This window comes from Antechinus flavipes, chromosome 3 (assembly GCF_016432865.1).
Source record: "Antechinus flavipes isolate AdamAnt ecotype Samford, QLD, Australia chromosome 3, AdamAnt_v2, whole genome shotgun sequence".
In the NCBI taxonomy this organism is placed as follows: domain Eukaryota; kingdom Metazoa; phylum Chordata; class Mammalia; order Dasyuromorphia; family Dasyuridae; genus Antechinus; species Antechinus flavipes.
Window position 1 is genome coordinate 204,997,758 of NC_067400.1, and position 22,099 is coordinate 205,019,856.

A 22,099-nucleotide genomic window follows, 5' to 3' on the forward strand; every position below is an offset into this window, starting at 1 on the left:
CTCAACTCTGGGCATCTTTATTGGCTGAATCCCATCCCTGGAATTCTCTCCCTTCTCATATATCTATCTCCTAACTTCATGTGAGTTCCAGTTAAAAATCCAGCCTTCTACATTTTAATATCTTTCCTCTATTGATTATCTCCAGTTTTTTTCTGTATATATCTTGTTTATACACAGTTATTTTCATGTTGTCTCATTGTTCAAACAATGAACCCCCTTGAGAACAGGAACTTAATTTTTTTTCTTTCTTTGTATCTGAAGTGCTTATCACAATAGTTGGCACATAGTCATGTGACTTGGGTTTTTCTTGGCAAAAATATTGGGTTAGCCATTTTTTCTTCTCATTTTCTAGATAAGGAAATTGAGGTAAACTTAGGATCACATAACTAGTAAGAGTCTGAGGCAGCATTTGAACTCAGGAAGATGTCTTCCTCACCCCAGATCCAGAACTCTATGTATTGTAGTGCCACTTAACCCCTCTAAGAATCCCTAGTTTCCTTCAAAATTCAATTCAAGGACTACTCCTACCGCAGACATTGTGCAGTTTGGCTGGAAATTTTCCATCTCAACTCCTGATCACCATAGTTATATGGGAAATATTAATATATTTTTCTCCCTGATATTATACTTGTCCATTATACATGTTGTATTTATTTATATGTACAATTGCTTCCAATTTGCTATAAGTTCCTTGAGGGCAAAGACAATTTTATTTTTATCTTGTATCACCAACGGTTTATGAACTTTCCATATTCTTGACTTGATCTGTATTAGTGGAACAAGTCCCTTGATTTGAAGTCCCAGCATCTTAGTTTGAATCCCAGCCCTGATGCTTAGCTGTGTGGCCTTGGACAAGTCTCTTTGCTTGTTAGACCAAATTATGTTTCTCTATAAAATGAAGAGATTAGATTAGATGCCCCAGAAATTCCCTTTCAGCTTTTGGTCTGCTACTTGAAGCAAAGAGTGATGGTTGTAAGAATTTTTTTTTTCTTTTACTACTTAGATGCTGCCTCCTTCTTGGTAAATTTGTTAGGCCTGAAGGCCTCAGGTACCAAATCAATCGCCCATGCCTCCATGTTGCACATGTGGTAGGCTGTAATTATGCCACCGGAGAGAAAGAAAGAAGTTTTAGGCATTAGGTCACAAAAAGAGAAAGGTTCAGTCTAAGAGCTGTGGTCAACCTTAGGGAAGTGAATGAGACTGCCCATATATTGATGGGAAATGCCTTCAAAGATAACTGTGGTAACTTCACATGTCTAAATACTCATTGATTTGACATGATTGATTTTTTCTACCTTTGCTTTGCCGTGTCTACTGTGGAGTCTATCCATTATAATTGATTTTTGTTCCTTCCTTTCACACTCCAGGCCTCTTTCCTCTCTCACCCCTGGCAATGTCAGATTTTCTAACTTCTAAGTCCTTTTTTAAAAAAGTGTTCCTTTCAAAGAAATGGTGTCAGACAGTGATTTTGCAGGAATTTTAAGAAGACCTTTAGGTGTGAACATTGCCCTGTCTCAAGTAGACAACAGCCTTGTGCCACAGTAAGCTTGAGAAATAATCATTTTAGAATCATAAGAACTTGGATTCAAAAGGGACACTACAGGCTATCTAGCCCACTGATTGATTGGTGGAACAGATAAGGTACAAAACACACAGAAGAAATATGTGTGGTAACTTGGTGTTTTAAAAACCTATCCACCTTAACTATTGAGTAAAGACTCATTATTTTATAATAGGTGAAAACACTGGATAGCACTATGGCAGAAATTAGGTTTAGTCCCAACACCTCATACCTCATGCTAAGATAAGCTCCAAATGAATATATAACTTGAATGTAAAAAGTTATTTTACCTACAAATCAGAGAAACAGGGAATAAGTTACCTTTCAGATCTATCCACAAGGCAAGAGTTCATGACCAAACAAGAGATAAAGGGGATCACAGAAGATAAAACAGACATTTTGATTTTGTAAAATTAAAAAATTTTAGCCCAAACAAACCCAGCTAAAATTGGAAGAGAAAGTTACCTGGAGGGAAAATATCTTTGCACCAAGCTTTGCTAGTAAAGATCTTATGTCCAAAATATTTAAGGAAAGGATTCAAATTTATGAGAATAAGAACCATTCCCTAAATGATAAATGGTCTAATTAATAGGCAGTTCTCAAGGAAAGAAATCTGAACTATATATAGCCTTGAAATGCTCCAAATCACAAATAGAGAAATGCGGAAAATCTTTCCCAGTCTTCATTAATATGAGTGCCTACACTCTATCAGTTTATCTTGTTTATCCATAGTTGTTTGAACTTTTTGTCTCCCCCAATAATTACACTGTGAGCTTCTTGAAATCAGGTATTTTTATTTTTTATTTTTTATTTTTTACCTTTCTTTGTCTCCAGGGTTTTTTTTTTTTTTAATCATAGTGCTAGGCACATAGTTAATTCTCAATAAATGGTTGTTGACTTGACTTGAAATGCAAATTAAAGTAACTCTGAGGTTGTACTTCACATTCATCAAAGCTGCTTAAAAACAAAGAAAAGAAAATGACAAATATTGAAGGAGCTTAAGGAAAACAGGAACATTGAAGCATCATTGGTGAAATTGTGAATTGGTTTAACCATTTTGGGAAGCAATTTAAAAATATGCCCGAAGAATTAGAAAATAATACACTCCCTTTGGCTTAATAACCATTGCTAAGTCAATGCCATTAGCCCACATCACTCCAATCACCCTCGAAAAATCAAAGAAAAGAACTTCTGTATATATAAATATTTTTATAATGACAAAACAGGAAACTAAGAGGGTGTCCCCAAATTGGGGAATGGCTGAGCATATTGTGGTATATGAACATGATGGAATATTATTTTGTTGTAAAAAAAAAAAAAAAGATCCAAAGGGACATTTTTAGAGAGGGAAACCTGGGAATACTTGCATGAACTAATGCATAACGCAGTGAGCAGAACCAGATGAACAATTTATACTATTAGTACTGTAAAAACAAACAATTTTGAAAACCTTAAGAACTGTAATCAACTAAATTGAATTAACTTTAATTCCAGAGGACTGATGAAGAACACTGTCCATCTTGTGGCAAAGAGATAATGGACAGAATGAGAAACATATTTTTGTATATAATTAATGCAGGAATTTGTTTTTTCTTGACTCTGCTTATATGATGATTAAATGATTCTGTCTGTTCTTCTGTACTTGTAAAGGCTGAAAAGCAAGGAATTTATGCATAGTATGAGCCACTACCACTAGAGGTCATTATCACCTCAAGATGGTCTGTGCAAGTTTTTAAAATTATAGGACCAAAGGGAAGGAGTGGCATTTTACTTGTGAACATTTCCCTTGGAAGAGTCTAATCTAATTGCACATGTGTAACCTGTATCAAATTGCTTACAGAAAAGGGAGACAATTTGGAACTCCCAAAAAAAAAAAAAAGTCTTCACATGTAATTGGGAAAAAAATTATTAAAAAAAAAGATTTTAATTTAATTTAAAACACCACCTTTTCCTTTAGTGGATCCTGCAGGATTTAATATCCATGAAGATGACTTTCAGGAGCAGATTTAAAATGGAGTTTTTCATTAGCACTTCCTTTGTCTTTAAAAATACAGCTCCTGAATGTTGCAGTCCTTGGGTAGCTGGAGGAAAACTTAAATCAAGAACTATACAGACATTAGTGCGTATATCTCTTCAAGTTCTCTTTTCTCTTATTTGAATATCCATCTTTTCTTAATGCATTGTCTACATTTCAATGTGATCCGTAGGGTATCTGAATAACTTCTTTTGATCCACTCTCTTCCTGAAGCAATTTGGTTTTTTAGCTAAAATGTAGTTTGCTGCTCAGAGATTTAGCCACATTTTTTTTTTTTTAAAAGAGGAATTTCCTCTCCTCTCATGAACAAGTCTCTCAGAGGTACCTACAAAGGAGATAGGAGACCTAAGGGGCTATGGGATTCTATCCAACTTAAAGCTTTTGATTCTGATTCCAAATTTACTTTGCTTTTCCTTACCTGGGTGATGACAGCTGCTTATTTTAGGATTAATGAGTAATCAGTTCTGTGCCTTTAGTTCAATGGCCTGTGAAAAATAGGACAGCTATTCTCCCTTAGCCCTGTACCAGTAGGGGCAAGAGAAAACTGGTCCTTTTTATGGGTCCAAGATGCTGTTGTGTTGGTTGGTGGATCCCTGGATGGCAATCCATTCCATTATTAACCAGAGCAGGCAGGAAAGCTGCCTTTGGAGGAGGGACTGAATTCTGACATGACCTCCCAGCAGTGCTTGGGGAAAGTATGGAAAGAAATAGACCAAAGTGCTTCTTCTGCACATATTGAATTGCTTGAGCTAATCACACTGTGCAGATGTCCCTCAAAGCAAAGAGTTTTTGAATAATTAGCTTCTCTGAAATGAAATTATTAATCATCAAAAGAGTGACTGGGAAATTCTAAATTTTTTTATCCCATTCATATCTCTCCTCCCCCCCCATCCCCAATACGAGCAATAGAGCAGAGTTAGCATTTACATACAGGACAGAGACAATTTTATCAATTAACCCTTTCAAATGACAGTCCTATGGAATATTCATTGATAATCCAACTGTAACAGTGCCATAGTTAAAATGCTTGTTTAGAGCGTTTAGGTGTTAGAAAGGTCTGAGTTCAAATCTTGCTTTGGATGCTTATTAGCCATGTAACTTGAACTTTTTAATCTCATTTTCCTCATTTGTAATGGTGATGTCACATCTCAGGGCATTTGTGAGAATCAAGTGAGAAAAAAATAAAATGCTTTATAAATTTTAAAGTGCTATATGCACTGTTAGCTGTTATTATTATGATATAATATTATATTGTTAATTATAACATGGGAATTAGTCCTGCTTTTTTCATGCTTGCAATGACTTTAATTTTGCAGTTTCTTCCTTTAATGGATGGGTTCATCTCAAATCTCCATTTGAGGAAGAACCCATCCATGCCAGGACATATTCACTTTAATCCTGGTTCAACTCACAACTCTTTGGGCTCTTTTTAGAGCCCTCCCTCCTTCCCCTTTCAGTTCCAATGGTGTGGTGTTTTTCCCCATTAGAATGTAAGCTCTTTGAAGAAAAGGACTGACTTTCTTTTGATCTATATTTTTATTCTTAGTCCTTAGCACCATTCCTTGGGCTTAAAAGATATTCTCTCTCTCTCTGTCTCTCTCTGTCTCTCTGTCTCTCTGTCTCTCTGTCTCTCTCTCTCTCTCTCTCTCTCTGTCTCTCTGTCTCTCTCTCTGTCTCTCTCTGTCTCTCTCTCTGTCTCTCTCTCTCTCTCTCTCTCCTCCCTCCTTTTTCTCTCTTCCCTTCTCTCCTCTCTCTTCCTCTAAAGTGCATCCTACCACTCATCATGTACCACAATTGTTTAGCCATTCCTAGTCTGATGGGCATCTCCTTAATTTCGAATTCAATGCAACCAGAGAGAGAGGTGGCATAAATATTTTTATATAAATAGGACCTTTCCCCTTTTCTTTTATCTCTTTTCAATATAGACCTACCTAGTAGTGATGTTCTTGGGTCCAAGAGTATACACTGTATTCCAAACTGTTGTCTAGAATGGTTAGACTAGTTTTACAGCTCTACCAATAATGCATTAGTGCCCCAGTTTTTCTACATCCCCTCCAGCATTTGTCATTTTCCTTTCCTATTATATTAGCCAATCTAATAGGTATGAGGTGGTATCACAGAATTATTTTAATTTGTATTTCTCTAGTTAGTGGTGATTTGGAATATTTTTCATGTGACTACTGATAACTGTAATTTCTCCTTCTGAAAACTGCCTATTCATATTTTTGACCATTTATTAACTGAGAAGTGACACTTATTTGTATAGATTTGGCTCGCTTTCCCATATATGAGAAATGAGTCTTATATCAGATAAACTTCCATTAAATTCCCTCCCCCCCCACAACTTTTCTGTTGTTCTAATTTTGGCTTTCAGATTTGTTCAAGTTAGTTTCATAAAATCAAAATTATCTATTTTATTTCCTATAACCCTCTCTTATTGTTTGAAAGGACCTTATATAATAATGGATAGGCTTTTGTTTAACTCTCTTTTATAGCAGATGAAAAAGTTAGGTTTATACTTAGGTATTGGCAGATAAAACAGAAGGGTAGAAAGTAAGGTCTCAGGCTCTATAGTGGAGCAATAGCAAGTTGAAGGTCCCCAACTAATATAAATGTAGGTCAAAGGTCATAGCGGAATGGGTCTTTGGATACCTTTAGCAGAGATATGGATGGGTCAAGATCCAGCTAAAAGTGGATGCCAGTGCCCAGTGGAAACTAGGCAAAAGGACTTGAGTTGGGGAAGGAGAATGTCTATAGTTTCCTATAGCAAAGCATAGTCCCATAGTCCCTGATTTAGGCTAAATTGACTTTAAAGTGACTTTAACCTAAATGGGGGGAAAAATATGATTCATGAACCAATGGGTAATGGGTATAAGACAATACAACTAGTTGTAGGATCTTTGAAAATGATAGAGCCACCTAGGCTGACATAACTATTATAATTTATGATTCTCCTCACCTCTATACTACATATAATGTATATGTACATACATACATACACCCTACTTACATTGTAAGGTCTTTATACTTCAATTTGCTGATGGGAATATCATCTCTCCCTGGAATCATGAGCCGCGATAGGGAAAAGTAAAGAGTCATGGGAGCATTAGAGTAGGAATAAATACTAAAGGACAAAGAGCAAATATTCTCATTTTTAGCAACGAATTAAGTGACTTGCCCAGAATTACAGTTAGTCAATGTTTGAGATGGAGTTTGAATTTAGCTTGACTCAGAATCCTCCACTCAGTTTTAGGGAGTGTTTTCTTCAGCTATGGCAATTCTGTGGTAGTCTTTAAAATTTTCCCATTTCCCAGACACTCATTTTAAAGGAAATGTTAATACTGTTTGTTTGGGAAGGTTTTTGAGGATACAATCTGCAATCCACATCCCCCTTCCTTTTTTTCTGACCCTCCTCCCCATCCCCCAAGTAACTACTGGTATCAGAGGATATCAGTTGATGACCTTAATGAATAAACAAGTAATGTTCCTAAGAATTTGCAAGAACATGAACTTCAGAGGGTAAAATTTATAGTTCAGAATAAATATGCAAATCTATTAAAAACATTACCAAATGATGATATAATGCTTCATGATAATCCTAAAGACCCATAAATATTCCTGCAAAGAGGTTATATTACAGACCTCCCAGTAGATTAAAAAAAAATGATGAGAAATGAGAAAGGCAGTTGCTTGACCCTTTGCCCTTCAAGGAAGAGAGAACTTTGGGTCTAATTGGGTCATGTATAATTATTTTCCTACTTATTAGTGTCCATTAACCTATCTTTTCAACATTTCCTAAGTGTCAGATAAAAGAATAACATTTGGATGCCAAACTATGTCAAATCTGATGGTCATTGGGGGAAGAATCTTCTTAAGAGAAAAGTCAGATTAAATTTAAAAGATCCAACCCTCTTAGTGACAGAAAATTACTTCCTTAATCCAGAACAAATCTTGTTAATATCCTTTTTTTCCCTAACACTTATAGTTATGGCTAGAACTGAGTGTGGCAGTAAACATACTGATTAGGTGACTGATTATGCCTCTCTCTAACTATCACAGTGCTAAGGTTAGCTAAGTAAGCAAACTGCTAACAGTAGCACTGACTGCCTTGACTTATGTCTTCTTTCCCTTCTTCCTCTGTTTGCCTTCGTCAGGCTAAAAGATAAAATCAGGAAGGAAAAGAAACGGGAATCTTGAACAAAATAATTCACAGACTGAAAGATCAGTTCCTAAATAATGGTGACCTGGTACATTTCCATTCATTCTGTGAACATAAACATATTGGTACTTCAGAGTCCTGGCATTTTAATATTTTCTCTATATAATGTTAAGAAGTCTAATTGGCTCACCAATTATCCATCTATTTATCCATCCATCCATCCATCTATCCATCCATCTATCCAGCCAGCCAGCCATTCATCTATCTATAATCTACCTAACTATTTTTAATCATTCATTTGCTTGCCCATTTATTTGCTTATTTATCAATTCATCTGTTTATTTGTTTGTTTTTAACAGGACCTAGACAGAACACAAATTGTCTTATCAACTATCTTTCTGTGACAGGAAAAGTAAATGTTAGAATTAGTATTGTTGGACCAGTGGTCAGTATTGGAATTTCAGAAAGAATGGAGACCATTTGATGACTAAATAAGATTTTTGTTCATAGAAAGCAAATCATTGAATGTATTATGCAGGCAAGTAGTTTTCCACTGAACTTTTAGTTGAGATCTTCATCATCCTTTTCAGCCCTTACTGGCTGAGACAGAAATGTTGATATGGGCTGTTAAACAGTTGACAGCATATGAATCCAAACAGAAAACTTGTTAGGGGCTTAGGGAAGGTGGAATGGAGAGGTTATCACACTTGAGGAATTTTGGATTGTCTTCTGGGACAGAAACACTCGTTGGATTTTAAAACTCTTTGCAGTTTGGAAGCCTTTTGAGGAAATCAAATTTTGGCTTGCAAGACAAATTAAATCAGACCCATTGATTTAGACTATTGCTTGTCAGGAACCAGGTGAATCTGTTAAGACAATTTCATTTTCATTGGCAAGGAATCCAATTTCCATCTCAGTTTGGATTTTCTCAAAATCTCCTTTAGTTAAAATTTGTATAACTTTTATTTTACCTTACTTTAATTTCCATATATATCTCCTCCCTCCCCTTGAAAACCATCCCTTCTAATCAAGAACAAAATTTTTTAAAAAGAGGGGGAAAAGCAGGTTAGGAAAAACTATCAACTGAGTCTAAGAATATATGCCATTTTCTGTTGGTTATATTTTTTCAGCTGTTTTGAGTTGGGGCAAAAATAATTTTGAACTTTAAGCAATTCCTTTGACAAGTATCTTTTTTTTCTATTGTTCCTGAAACTTTCCTTCCTATTCTATCTGTCTATTAATTCCTTCCAAGATGATGTAAATACAAGATCAATTTGTGCCAGTCACCTCCTTTTCCCTGGGATAATTTGAATTATTCAATTAAAATATTGCATTTATTCAATGGCTATTGAGTGCCTATGGTATATATGAAACTTCTAGGGAGAGCCCAAAGCTTCCTAGCTCAGAAGAGAAGGAGGCTGTTGAGAAGTATCTATATCAGAGAATCAAATGAAACAAAAAATGTGGATGAATATTCCGTGATAGAGTGTGTTGAAACTTGTTCAACCTTACTGATCATTGTTAAATTTTTAATGTGAGCATTTATTTACATTTCAGAAATTGACAAATGCTACAAATCAGATTTATTGTTTGTTGATTTCTAGACTAGAGATGTGGCCTATCAAACGCCCATCCCCAAAACAGATTAAAATCTAGTTGGGAAAATTTTTTTTTCTGAGGCAATTGGGGTTAAGTGACTTGTCCAGGGTCACACAGCTAGGATGTGTTAAGTGTCTGAGGTCATATTCGATCTCAGGCTACTCCTGACTTCAGGGCTGGTGATACACTGTACCAACAAGCTGTTTCAGTTGGGAAATTTTAAACAAAATAAATAAAAATATATAATGCAACTCTTAATGCTTAGCCATTTTAATCATATTCAACTCTTTGTGATTCTATTTGGGATTTTCTTGGCAAAAATACTAGAGAGGTTTGCCATTTCCTTCTTCATATTATTTTACAGATGAGGAAACTAAGGCAAATAGGGTTAAGTGACTTTCCCAGAGTTGTATAGCTACTAAGTGTCTGAATTCAGATTTGAATTGACTCTAGACCTGACACTCTATTTATGGGCCACCTACTTGCCCCGCAAATACAATATAGATAATATTAATTTGTGTGTGTGTTAAGTAAATATATAGCCTGCAGGCATCTTTTTTACTTGAATTTGATAACTACTGGATTAGATCAAGTATCAAACATCAAGCCTGCATTACTGCCTGTAACTTATCTAAATGAAATTAAAATGTAATTAAGAAATATTTAACAAAATCAATAAAAATACAGTAAAACATAGGTGATGCTAATATGTGATTTTCTAAGTCAATGTTTGCTGAAAACATCCTACTTTATGGTGTAGTGGTCCCTTTTTCTATTTGAAGCTGACACTATTGAGAGTAATGGAGAAAATGCTAATAATGCAGATTAAATTTAAAAGTTGATCTCTTTTTTCCTTTCTCTCTCTCTTTCTGTCTCTCTCTCTCTCTCTCTCTCTCTCTCTCTCTTCCCTCTTTCTCCTTCCTTCCCGCCCTTCTTCCCTTCCTCCTTTTATCCTCCCTCCCTCCTTTCCTTCTTCCATCCTCCCTCCCTCTCTCTTTTTCTTTCTTTCTTTCTTTTTTCTTTCTTTCTTTCTTCCTCCCTCCTTTTCTCCCTCTCTTTCTTTCTTTCTTCCTCCCTTCTTTCCTCCCTCTTTTTCTTTCTTTCTTTTTCTTTTTTTCTTTCTTTTTCATTTTTTTCTTTCTTTTTCATTTCTTTCATTCTTTTCTTTCTTTTTCTAATACACCCCTGATTCAAATACAATGTGGAATGGTAATAAGAATGCTGACTTTGGAATCAGAAGATGTGGATTCAAATTCTGCCTCTGATAATTACTACTTATTTCATTTTATTTATTCAGCCTAATTTACTTCATAAAAGTGAGTTATATTAGAGAGTTTATACCATCTTACTGGCCTGGCAAACTTTCCAGATCTAGATCTATGATGCCTGAAAGCATTATTTGACAGTGAAACTTTTGTACCCATTAAACTAGACATCCCTCCCTTCCCCCATTGCTAGATGATGACTTAAGAAAGAACATTTCCTGTGAGTGGTTCTGAATTGCTATGGCAGGGTCTCCAGGATAACAGCTGGTAGTCTGAGAAATTGAATTTTCCAGTGCCAGGTAAGGTTGATGAAGTATTAGCTCCTGAATGGAATATATCATACAAGATTTGACAAGCTTGAATTAATACCTAATGTCCCCGAAAGGGGAGGGAAACAGTTGGAAGGTAATCACCAAGTGTTTCCAAAGAGGCTGGGCAGACAACATGAAGACAGATAAATATGAAAATGACACTGTATTAGCAGGTCATAAATGGACTGACACCCACTTGTTATTGCTTTGAGGTAAATGAGAGTTTGTGGAAATGTGTGAGCACAGCAGGAAACTATCAAAGCATTTGATTCTCTTTCTCTTATAACTGCAGATGAATGTGTATATAGTGTTTGGTTATATAGAAATATTATTTTCTGAATCATTTTAATAAAAGTATGATCTGCTCAATTTCCTCCGTTACACCCTGCGAAATGTATTTTTTCCAGATACAGAATGAGAAGACCTGTTTCTACTCTGTTCTTATAGTTTGTCTTAGGTTATTCCAAGCTGGACCTTAGGATAGAATCAAGATCTCTTAACAACAATGAACATTTATTAGGCAGCTACTCTGTTTCAAACCACTGGACTAGATATGAAAACAAAAATAAATATTCCTTGACCTCAAGAAGCTTGCATTGTATTAGGGGAAACAACCTGTATGAGGATAAAAATATACACAAATCCAAAATACATACACAGGGTATACAAGATGGACTTGTTGGCATCCTAATGCACAGAACACTAGGCCTGTAGTCAGGAAGATGTAGTTTAAATCTAGATTTAGACATTTACTAGTTATGTGATCCTGTGCAAATCATTTCACTACTCATCTCAGTTTTCTCATCTATAAAATGGGAATAATAATAGCACCTACTTCCCAGGTTGTTGTGAGGATCAAATGAGATAATAATAATTGTTAAGTACTTAGCACAATACCTGAGATTAAATAAGCACTATGTACATGTTAGCTATTGTTTTTATTGTTGCTTGATGGAGAAGGAAGCATCAGTCACTGGGGAGACAAGGTATGGACTTAAAAATCTTATGTAAGAGGAATCATTTGATTTTGAAGGAAACTAGGGATTCTTAGAGGTGAAGATAAAAATAAAGAGCACAGGTATAGGGAAGGCTTTTTTTTTTTTACAAGGATACAGAAATAGGAATTCAACTTCTGGATGAAGATTCACTATTTGACAAAACTACTGAGAATAGAAAATAGTATGGCAGAAAGCTCACACCCCATACCAAGATGAGGTGGAAATGGATTCAAATTAGGAAAGCAAGGAATAATTTACCTGTCAGATCTTTGAAGGAAACTATGACTAAATAAGAAATAGAGAACATTATGAAATGTAAAATGGATCATTTTGATTACATTAAATTAAAATAGTTTTGTGCAAACGAAGCAATGCAAACAAGATTAGAAGGGAAGTTGGGATACAATTTTTACAATGTTTCTGATAAAGATTTCATTTTTAAAATATGTTGAGAATGAGCCAAATTTAATAAGAATATTAGTCATGTCCCACTTGATAGTCAAAGGATATGAATAGGCAGTTTTCTGTTGAAGAAATTAAAGCTATATATAGTCATATTAAAAATGCTCTAAATCACTATTGATTAGAGAAATGTTAATTTCTCTTCACACCGATCACATTGGCTAAGATGACAAAAAAAATGACAAATATCGCTGGAAATGTAGTAAAACTGAGACATAAGGTGGTAGAATTGTGAACTGATCCAACCATTTTGGAGAGTAACTTGAAACTATGCCCAGAAAGCTATGAAACTCTGTATATATGCTCTGTGATCTGGCAACAACACTAGTAGGTCTTATCCCAAAGAGATCATAAGTGGAAAAGGACCTATATGTATGAAAGTATTTATAGCCTTTTTTGTGGTAGCAAAGAATTGGAAATTGAGGGGATGCCCATCAATTGGGGAATGGCTGAACAAGTTGTGATATGTGAATGTAATTGGAATACTATGTGCTATCAGAAATGATAAGCAGGCTGATTTCAGAAAAACTTGGAAAGACTTACATGAACTGAGGTTGAGTAAAGTGAGCAGATCCAGCAAAACATTGTAAGAGAAATATTGTGTGATAATGAACTATAGCAAACTTAGCTCTTCTCAGCAATATAGTGATCCAAAAAAATCCAAAATGCTTGTGATGCAAAATACCATCTACATTTTGTTAACACCACAGAAAAGCCATTTAGCATCTTTATTTTCCAGATAATCCTCCAAGAGCATAGGTTATGGATGAGTTACTGATCTGAATTTGTAAAGGAAGTTTCCACACCAGGATTTCCCCCACTTAGGAAAACACAGATTTGGACTACTTCCAAAAAAAGCAAATTAGAGTAATATTATTGCTAATTTCACCAAGAGAACTTATTTTTATGAATAGTACTTTTTATCATATATTATATAGTTTTCAGTGTTCATTTTTAAATAAGATTTTGAGAAGGGAAAAGGAAGGGTAAGATTTTTCTTCTCTCCCTTCCATTCTCCTTTCCTAAGATGGCAAACAATCTGATAAAGTTATATATGTGCAATCATGGAAACATTTCCATATTAGTCATGTTGTGAAAGAAGAAACAGAAAAAAGGGAAAACCCACAAAAAAAGCAAAAAAAAAAAAGTGAAAATAGTATGCTTCGATCTGCATTCAAATTCCATAGTTCTTTTTCTGGATGTGGATAACATTTTTCATCACAACTCCCTTAAAATTGTTTTGGATCATTTATTGCTGAGAATAGCTAAGTCAATCATAGTTGATTATCACATCTTGAAAAGCTTACTTTTTAAGGGACTTTGTAGTGAATCTTTTGGGAGAGCAAATTTTTTTTTATTGTGTAAATAATACACACTAAGTTTAATTTTTATGTAAACTGAATTCTGTATGTTGTATTGTGATAGAGGGTTTATTCTGCTTGTATATGGGATAAAATGATTAGAAATAGTGAATAGATATATTCTACTCATTTGGGGGATCAAAAAGACAAGGAATCTCTGAAAACAATGACTGTAGGATTTTAGAATACTCCTGAAAGCCCCATTTGCCAAATTGGAAGACCCCTAGAGGACTCAGATTTTAATACATATTCTAAAATTTATCTGTACCTCCTTCCAATTTTTCTATTTTAATAAAACACTGAGGTATCCAAGAAACCTCTGTGCAATCCCAAAAATCTCTGGGAAAAAGATATATTTCTGTGATGGGGCACATTAAAGAGGAAAAATCATTCTTTTTGGAATGTCTCCAGCTACGATTGATTGTAGGACCATTTATAAGTTTTGTCATTTGTTATGGTAACAAGCATTATGGAAAGACTGGATGAAGTGTTTCCCCCAGAAGAAAAAAATTCCAAGAAGCAGCTGGCCAGTATTAGTTCCTTGAGAACAGGTGCTGTTTTTATCTTTGGGTCAGTAACATTTTGTATTACATAGTCAGTGCTTAATAAATGCTTTTTGATTTGTCTTGGATTGAAAGACTATGTCAGTTGTCTGACCTATGGATCAGCTCTCTGAGATCCCTGTGATTCTCCAGACTCTCTTTTCTCTAGCTATCACTCCTTTTTCATGTATTGCCTCCCCTTTAGAATGAAGCTTCTTGAGGAGGAAAGTAATGAACACTATTGTGGCAAGAAATGATGAAAGGAATAGTGTTGGAGAAATCTGGGAATATATAGTGAATAACCACAATTCTAGAAGGCTGAAGACAGAGAGGTGATGGAATGATATTGGAGCATGAGGCATATGTTTTAGAAGAAGGCCAATGTGGAAATTTGTCTTTTTTGACAATACATATTTGTTATAAAGGGTTTTATTGTTCTTGTTTTCAGTAGGGATAGTAGCAGAGAATTGGAAGTATGAAAAAAATTTTAATTAAAAATAAATTTCAAAATAAAAATTTTAATAAAAGCTCTAGAGACTAAAAATGGAAAGAAAATTAATTTCTAGTACTTTCAAATTAATAGTTTCTAGCTTAATTTTTTTTCTCTGTGTACTCAATCTGGTACACCTCTTCTTTTCATCTTCATCTTTTTAGTGCCATTTTCACTTTCTCACATTTTACATTGGGGACTTAAGTGTTAAGAGTTCAAATGTGCTGGTTCTGTCATCATTGGAAATGAAAATAGTTTGTAATAAAAATGTTGACAGATTTGTCCATTTATCATTAGTTTTTGTCCTCTTTCCAGTTTCATTTACAAATGCTCTTGGGATTATTAGGCTTAATTAGTTATCATGCCAAGTTTTCTGCAGACTCATTTTCTGCTTCACTGTTTTGAGGCAATGTTATTTATAGTCTTCTATCACTCTCCTCCGTATAGTTTTGAAAATGAATTTAATACAGTTTTGTCTTCACTGACATCTTCTTACTTGGTAAAAAAAAATATAATTTTTGTGACTGAGGCAATTTCTGGATTCTTGGTGTCTCTTTTTGTGATTTTTAAAAATCCATTAAACTTCAATCAGAAATGATTATAGTCTATGTTGAAGTTTTTGATTTAGTTCCAATTTTTGTAATATAAGATGTATATCTTTGTAAGTTATATATGTTATATATATGAGTTTGTCTGTGAGGAATGTGGCTATGAGGAAATGAATATCTTGAAAATCTTTCCCACCCCTCTTATTGGGAGACTTTGATTTCTGCTTGGAGGAAAGGAGATGGAGACTACTAAGCTAACCACTCTGTTGTCATCAATGAGGACATACTGAATTAAATCTTAATCTACATTTATAACTTTACCATCTATCCATATACATATATGTATATCTCTGCTCTGTAAATCTTTATCTCAATCTCTCTCTTTCACTGAATATTGAAAATATAAGAAAAATGATTACTTTCTTAGGTTCAGGCTATTTTTCTGCATTGTTATCCCTTTAAAAGGGAAGTGTTACATCTTACAACTTAAAGTTTGATTTCTTCTAAATACCAGTTACACAAAACAATCATCACTAATAATGAAGAGTAATTAAATTCATTTATTCAAGAAGACAGAAAACAGAAATCAGAGAAATTATATAGATTAAGATAAAACAAAGTATTAATAGAGTGAATGGGTTCTAATGGTAGTAAGATATCTCATTTCAACAAAAGAGAGGCTTTTATTTCATCCCAAGTAAAATTCCCCCAAATCCCTGGGGAGGCAAGATAAAAACCAAGGACATACTATCTTTTCTTTATATATCTGTCTTCTCTTAAATCTTTTTCCCTAGAGTTTTTCTCCAAAGTGTATATGAAACTGTATATATACTTTTTCTTCTCCTAAGCTTCTGTGCTGGCAACGCCTTCCACATAGGAATCTTCATCCTCTCTATCAATGGAGAGAATCTTATGCAAATGATCCAGGCTTGAACACTGAATTACAATATCAGTTGCTTCTATGGATAGATATTTGGATAATAATTTCACCCTATGTTTCCTAATCTTTACTCTTCTATTTTTTTCTTTGTCCCAACAATCAAAGTCAGTGGTGAAACCATATAGAGGGAGCTGGTTTGGAAAGGACACTTGCATTAGTAGCAAGTTATTCATTGTCTATTAAGTAGCTTAAACCTTTTTTTCTGATGTTCTTAAATGCCCATCATTAACAGCATTTCCAAAACTTATTTCTTCAAGAAAGCATTTATGACATAGAGATGTTGAAACTTCTGTATAGTCTACTGATCTTTGTTTTTTCCTATTTTAAAAACCAGAACAATATTTTCCAACATATATTTTGCTCCTCCTTTTTTCTCCTGATACCCATCTTTGGGCATTGAAGAAAACATAAATGATGCCTTGAAGTTATTGTGCATAATCCATAGTAAGTCAGACTGGTGAGGTTTGTTTTTTGAGTCCTCCTCAACTAGTCTGGCTTCGGTCTAAAGAGAAACTCTTAGCTCTTTAAGACATTGGTGTAAAATCAATGGCTGCAAAATCCAGTTTGGATACTTTCTGACTCATTGATTCTTCATCCTCTGGATTATTGTATAAGTTTCTTTAGTCAAGATGCATTGTTTGCAGGGCAAAATAAGAAAAAAGTGTGGAGGGAGGTAGTCTAAGGAGGCATTTTTGAAATAATTTTTGTTTTTTCTTGAAGAATTCAAGGTGTTCTGAATTTTTAAAAGTTTGTCTTATAAATTTAAGAAGAAATATATATGTGTATATATGTTATATATAATGTGTGTATTCTTGTATGTACATGTATATATGCATGTACATATATATAATTCTATATATATATATACACACATACATATATATAATTCAAACTAGTTCTCAATTTGTGGGGAAAAGAGTGAGATACTTCTGTTTTTTTCACAGATAATTTGGAAAACAGATACAAGAATTTTAATAATCCTGTTCAGTTGCCCCAGGGGAAATTGTGAGATACCAGATAGATGGAAACACAGTTGTAGAAACTTAGATACTTCTCCTAGTCAACAGATGTGTAGGATATATGCAGTGGCAGAGAAAGGCCAGGAAAAGGTGAAAAGTCACTAAATCAGAGTTGAAGGGGGTGGGGCATGAACTTTTGAGGTATATCATCACTACCAACCACTAACAAAATGGTACTTATGGGCAAATAAGAATAAAAGCCCTTGAACAGCAGAGACCTGCCACTCCCACTATCACCAGTCCTGCTTCCAACCAGGCCTCACTAGCCAGTTTCCAGATGAGTAACTTGTGTAGAGATTTGACCTAGTGATTACTACTTCTCTGCAGGTGCTACATGGCTTATTTCCTTAGCAGTCAAAGCTCCCAGAAACCTGGAAAAAAAAAGTTTATCGTTGGAGATGTCATTTTAAAAAGTGCATTGAACTTGAAAGAGAACTGGGTTCTTCCATCTGATTTGCATCTGTGCTTTCCTGTTTTCTATCACCCACTACTAGATGGAGAGGTCCTAAGGGGAAACAGGATTATCTTTTTCTATCTTCAATGCTTAGCACTGTGTTTTACACATGGTAAGCACTGAAATGCTTCTCATTTATTCTCTCATTCATTCATACTGAGGATCCTAGATTATCTGCATAGGGACAATAACCTAGAGAAGTGAGAAATTCTCCAAAGTGTACCTGGGTCTTTTGTATCAGGATGTAGAAGCGATAAAAGGAATAAACAGCATCAGTGGGTACAGATTTTTTCTCAAGGTGGCTACAACTTATTAAGGCAAATAGATAGCACAGTGGATAGACAGCTGGATCTGGAATCAGGAAGATTTTTCTTCCAGAGTTCTAATTTGTCCTCAGACATATACTAGGTATCTGACTCTGGGAAAATCACCATAAATATAACCACAATTAATTATATTTGCCTCAATTTCCTCATCATTGGAGTGGACAAACCTCCAGTATCTTTGCCAAGAAAACCCCAAATGGGGTCATGGAGAGTCAGTTGTGACTGAAAAGTGACAGAACAACAAAATAAATTCTCATTAAATATGGTAAATCCACCTCCAAATCTGTTGTCCCATGATACTACCTGCATGTAAGAGATTTGAAAGGAATGATACTGCAGTTTTCAAACATATAGTCTATGTACCTATATTTATACACATGTATATATATGTATATACACACATTCCCCCCATATATATTTCAACCTAAATTTCAAATCAGTTATATCATCAGTCAAATTATTGTTCCACCATCTCCTTAAGTTCCTTACAGAGATAGTCATCAAAATACAAACTGTATTTGGCAAAAGATTTCAATGGTCCAAAAAGGAAAATGCCATTTTACCATTTCAGATTAAAATTCACTGAGGCAGGTAATTGTGAATGACCTTTTTTTAGCTTAAATTGATTGAGCCCTATTTGGACTTCAGGTCATGTATCAAAAATCCATAGATTTGTGGAGTCTGAAATTTAGAAATCTAATTGATTTTTGAAAATGTTGAAAGACAGAGACCTGATATAACATTATACAATGTGGTCTGTAGCACACCATCGATGGAAACAAGGCCCAGTGACATTTGATGTGTGGGATCATAGCCCAAAAACTGACTTTTAAAATTATGAATTTGGGCTTTCCCCAATTTTTTGTTTAATGTATCATTGTGAGAAAGTGTTTTTCCGTATGAATTTTTTTTGAGATGACTGAGAAGCCAATTGACATTGTCTTGAATTGTCTGCAAATTACAATGTATTCACTTAACTTTAAGCATTTCTCTTAAGGAAAAAAAATGTAAGGGGCAGCTATGTAGCACAGTGGATAGAGTACCAGTCCTGAAGTCAGGAGGACTTCAAATTTGATTTCAGGCATTTAACACTTCCCAGCTGTGTGAATGCAGGCAAGTCACTTAATCCCAATTGCCTCAGCAAAAAAAAGAAAGAAAGAAAGAAAATTATGTAAGAATAGAAGTCACATTAACAAGAGTAGCATATCTTTATGATTCATACAATATTAATTAATTATTAAAATTCTAGTCATGTAAGATTTCAAATGCATATTTGCTCAACTAAAGAATATTGTTTCTTGTATATAAAATAAATTACTGATCTTTTAATTGAATTTTTTCATAACAATCTCCTTCTATTAACTTGTACAATTAAATAATGAAATTAGATAAATCATAATTAGTAGAAATAAAATTAATGTAAAGCATCACTGGCATCAATGGAAAATATACATTTTTTTTCATATGCATGTGCTATGAGAGACCATGTGGTATAGAGTCAGTAGAACATGAATAGCTGAATTCAGGTCCTCTGACACATATTGGCTGTGTGACCATGGACAAATCAGTAATCCTAGGACAGCACAGTTGATAGAGCACTAGCTCTGGAGCCAGGAAAATCCGAGTATAAATTTGGCCTCAGACATTTTACTAGCTGTGTGACCCTGGGCAAATCACTTAACTCTGCTTCCAAAAAAAGAAAAACAAATAAAAAGTGAACATGAATCAGATACAATAGAAATGACAAAACAAACATGTCAGAAAAATCTTATATTCTGCATTGGTAGAGTTTTTTACATTGATGAGATCATTGGTGAAGATATATATTCAGGTAACAAGATTGTTCTTTAAATAATTATATTCTGACTTACATGTACTGATGTTAAATGAAGTGAGCAGAATCAAGAGAACAACAAAATTAAATCATCATCTTTCTGACAGACGTGGCTCTTTCAACAGCAAGGTGATTCAGGCCAGTTTCAATGGTCTTGTGATGGAAACCCAGAGAGAGGACTGTAAGAATTGAGTGTGAATCACAAGATAGTATTTTCACATTTTTGTTGTTGTTTACTTGCATTTTTTTTCTTTCTCATTTTTTCTTTTTGATCTGATTTTTCTTGTGCAATATGTTAATTGAGGAAATATGTATAGAAGAACTATACATGTTTAACATATATTGGCTTACTTGCTGTCTAGGGGAGGAAGTAGGGAAGAAGGAAGGGGGAAAAAATTTGGAACACAAAGTTTTGCAAGGGTGAATGCTGAAAACTATTTATGCATGTGTTTTGAAAATAAAAAGCTTGGGGCAGCTAGATGGCACAGTGAATAGAGGACCAGCCCTGAAGTCAGGAGAACCTGAGTTCAAATCTGGCCTTAGACACTTAACAGTTCCTGGGCAAGTCATTTAACCCCAATTGCCTCAACCAAAAAAAAAAAAAAAGCTTTATAAAAATAAAAAATAAAGAGAATAATTATATTCTGAGGGGAAGTTAAATGATTCAGTGGATAGAGCACAGGCCCTGAGGTCCAGAGGACCTGAGTTCAAATTTGACCAAAGACACAACACTTCCTAGCTGTGTGATATTGGGCAAATCGCTTAACCCCAACTGTTTTTACTCTAAAACTACTGTGACTCAGTAGTTCTGGGATTTCCCCAGGACAGAATAGAGAATCTACTGGGGCCATTATGCCCTTAATCAAAGAATCCTCTCCCTTAAAACCTTACTAACCCTTCACCAAAGAGAATAAATTTCTGGTTAGTAGAAGTTCATGCTGTGGAGGTCTAGTGAAAGAGGCATATTTGTGCAGGTACCTTTCAAAGTTTCCTTCCCAGCTAACATTAGCAACCACATACTGAGCCCCAAACCTAGGTCTAGGGAAAGCCTGAACAGAATGGACTCACAGACTTTTCCCACTTTTCCCACCCATGAGGAAAAAATTGAGCATCAGGGAGGTGCATCATGGGCTTTACTCCAAGTAAGTATCATAATTTGCAGTGCCCCCATCTCTTGTTCTCCCCTCCCCCAACTTTGGGTGGGAAACTTTGGAAAGTAGGATTCCTTTGGATTTTTTGGATCAATAATCTCTGGCCTAGCAGAGTCTTAGATCTACCAAAATAGATATAAGATTGTGAACTTCTTGAGCACAGGTTTTGCTTTTTGCCATTTTTTTTTTTTATGTCTAGAACTTAGCACAGTGCCTGTTTATTGACTGACTGATAACATTTTCAATTTCTCCTAGAGCGTCATAGGATTCAGAGTCAGATGGTATCTTGCAGACCACCTAAGCCAACTCCTTTAGTTGATAGATGATGACTTCTTGAGCCCTCATAAAGGTAAAGATTTTCTCAAAAACCACAAAATGGTCAGTAGCAGGGATGGGATTTTAACTCAGATCCTTTGATTGTAAGTCTAATTCTCTTTCCACAGAACCTCTCTCTGCATAGCTGCTATTGCTAATCTTTGGTAAAACTTTCTTACATTGACTAAAATAATGACATTTATATAGCACCTTAATTTACATATTATTATTCATATATTATATGATATATGATATATATGATTATATATCATATGATATATGTTATATGTGTGATATATGTCATATGATATATTATGATATATATTATGGTATATAATATGAAATATTATAGGTATATAGGTATGAAATATATACATATGTATACATACATATGTATATAGTATGCATAATTATACATAATATTAATTATTCTATTATGTTATATGTAATTATATTGATTAATTTGCAAAGTGCTTTATTTATCTCATTTGATCCTTAGGTTGACTCTGGGAAATAGGTGCTGTTATTATCCCCATTTTATAGATGAGGATCCTGAGATAGATACAGATTCAATGATTTGCTTAGGTTTATAAAACTAGGGTCTGAAGCAGTATTTGAAATCTAAATCCAACACTATTCATTGTTATTTTTGTGGAATATAACAACTCACTTTATATTTCTTGAACTGTCCATCACCAAGAGTATAAGCATTCAAAGGACAGGGACTAT

At 34.5% G+C, this 22,099-nt stretch overlaps 1 protein-coding gene across 1 annotated transcript in view; it reads left to right on the forward strand.

The window, feature by feature from the left end:
* Nucleotides 1–22,099, forward strand: part of ASB9 (ankyrin repeat and SOCS box containing 9) — a 125,052-nt gene that overhangs the window by 72,276 nt on the left and 30,677 nt on the right. The window contains exon 8 of the mRNA XM_051984478.1: nucleotides 21,311–21,404. Coding sequence (XP_051840438.1) covers nucleotides 21,311–21,381 — 71 coding nt within the window. The 3' untranslated portion in view covers nucleotides 21,382–21,404. The remainder of the gene's footprint in view (nucleotides 1–21,310; nucleotides 21,405–22,099) is intronic.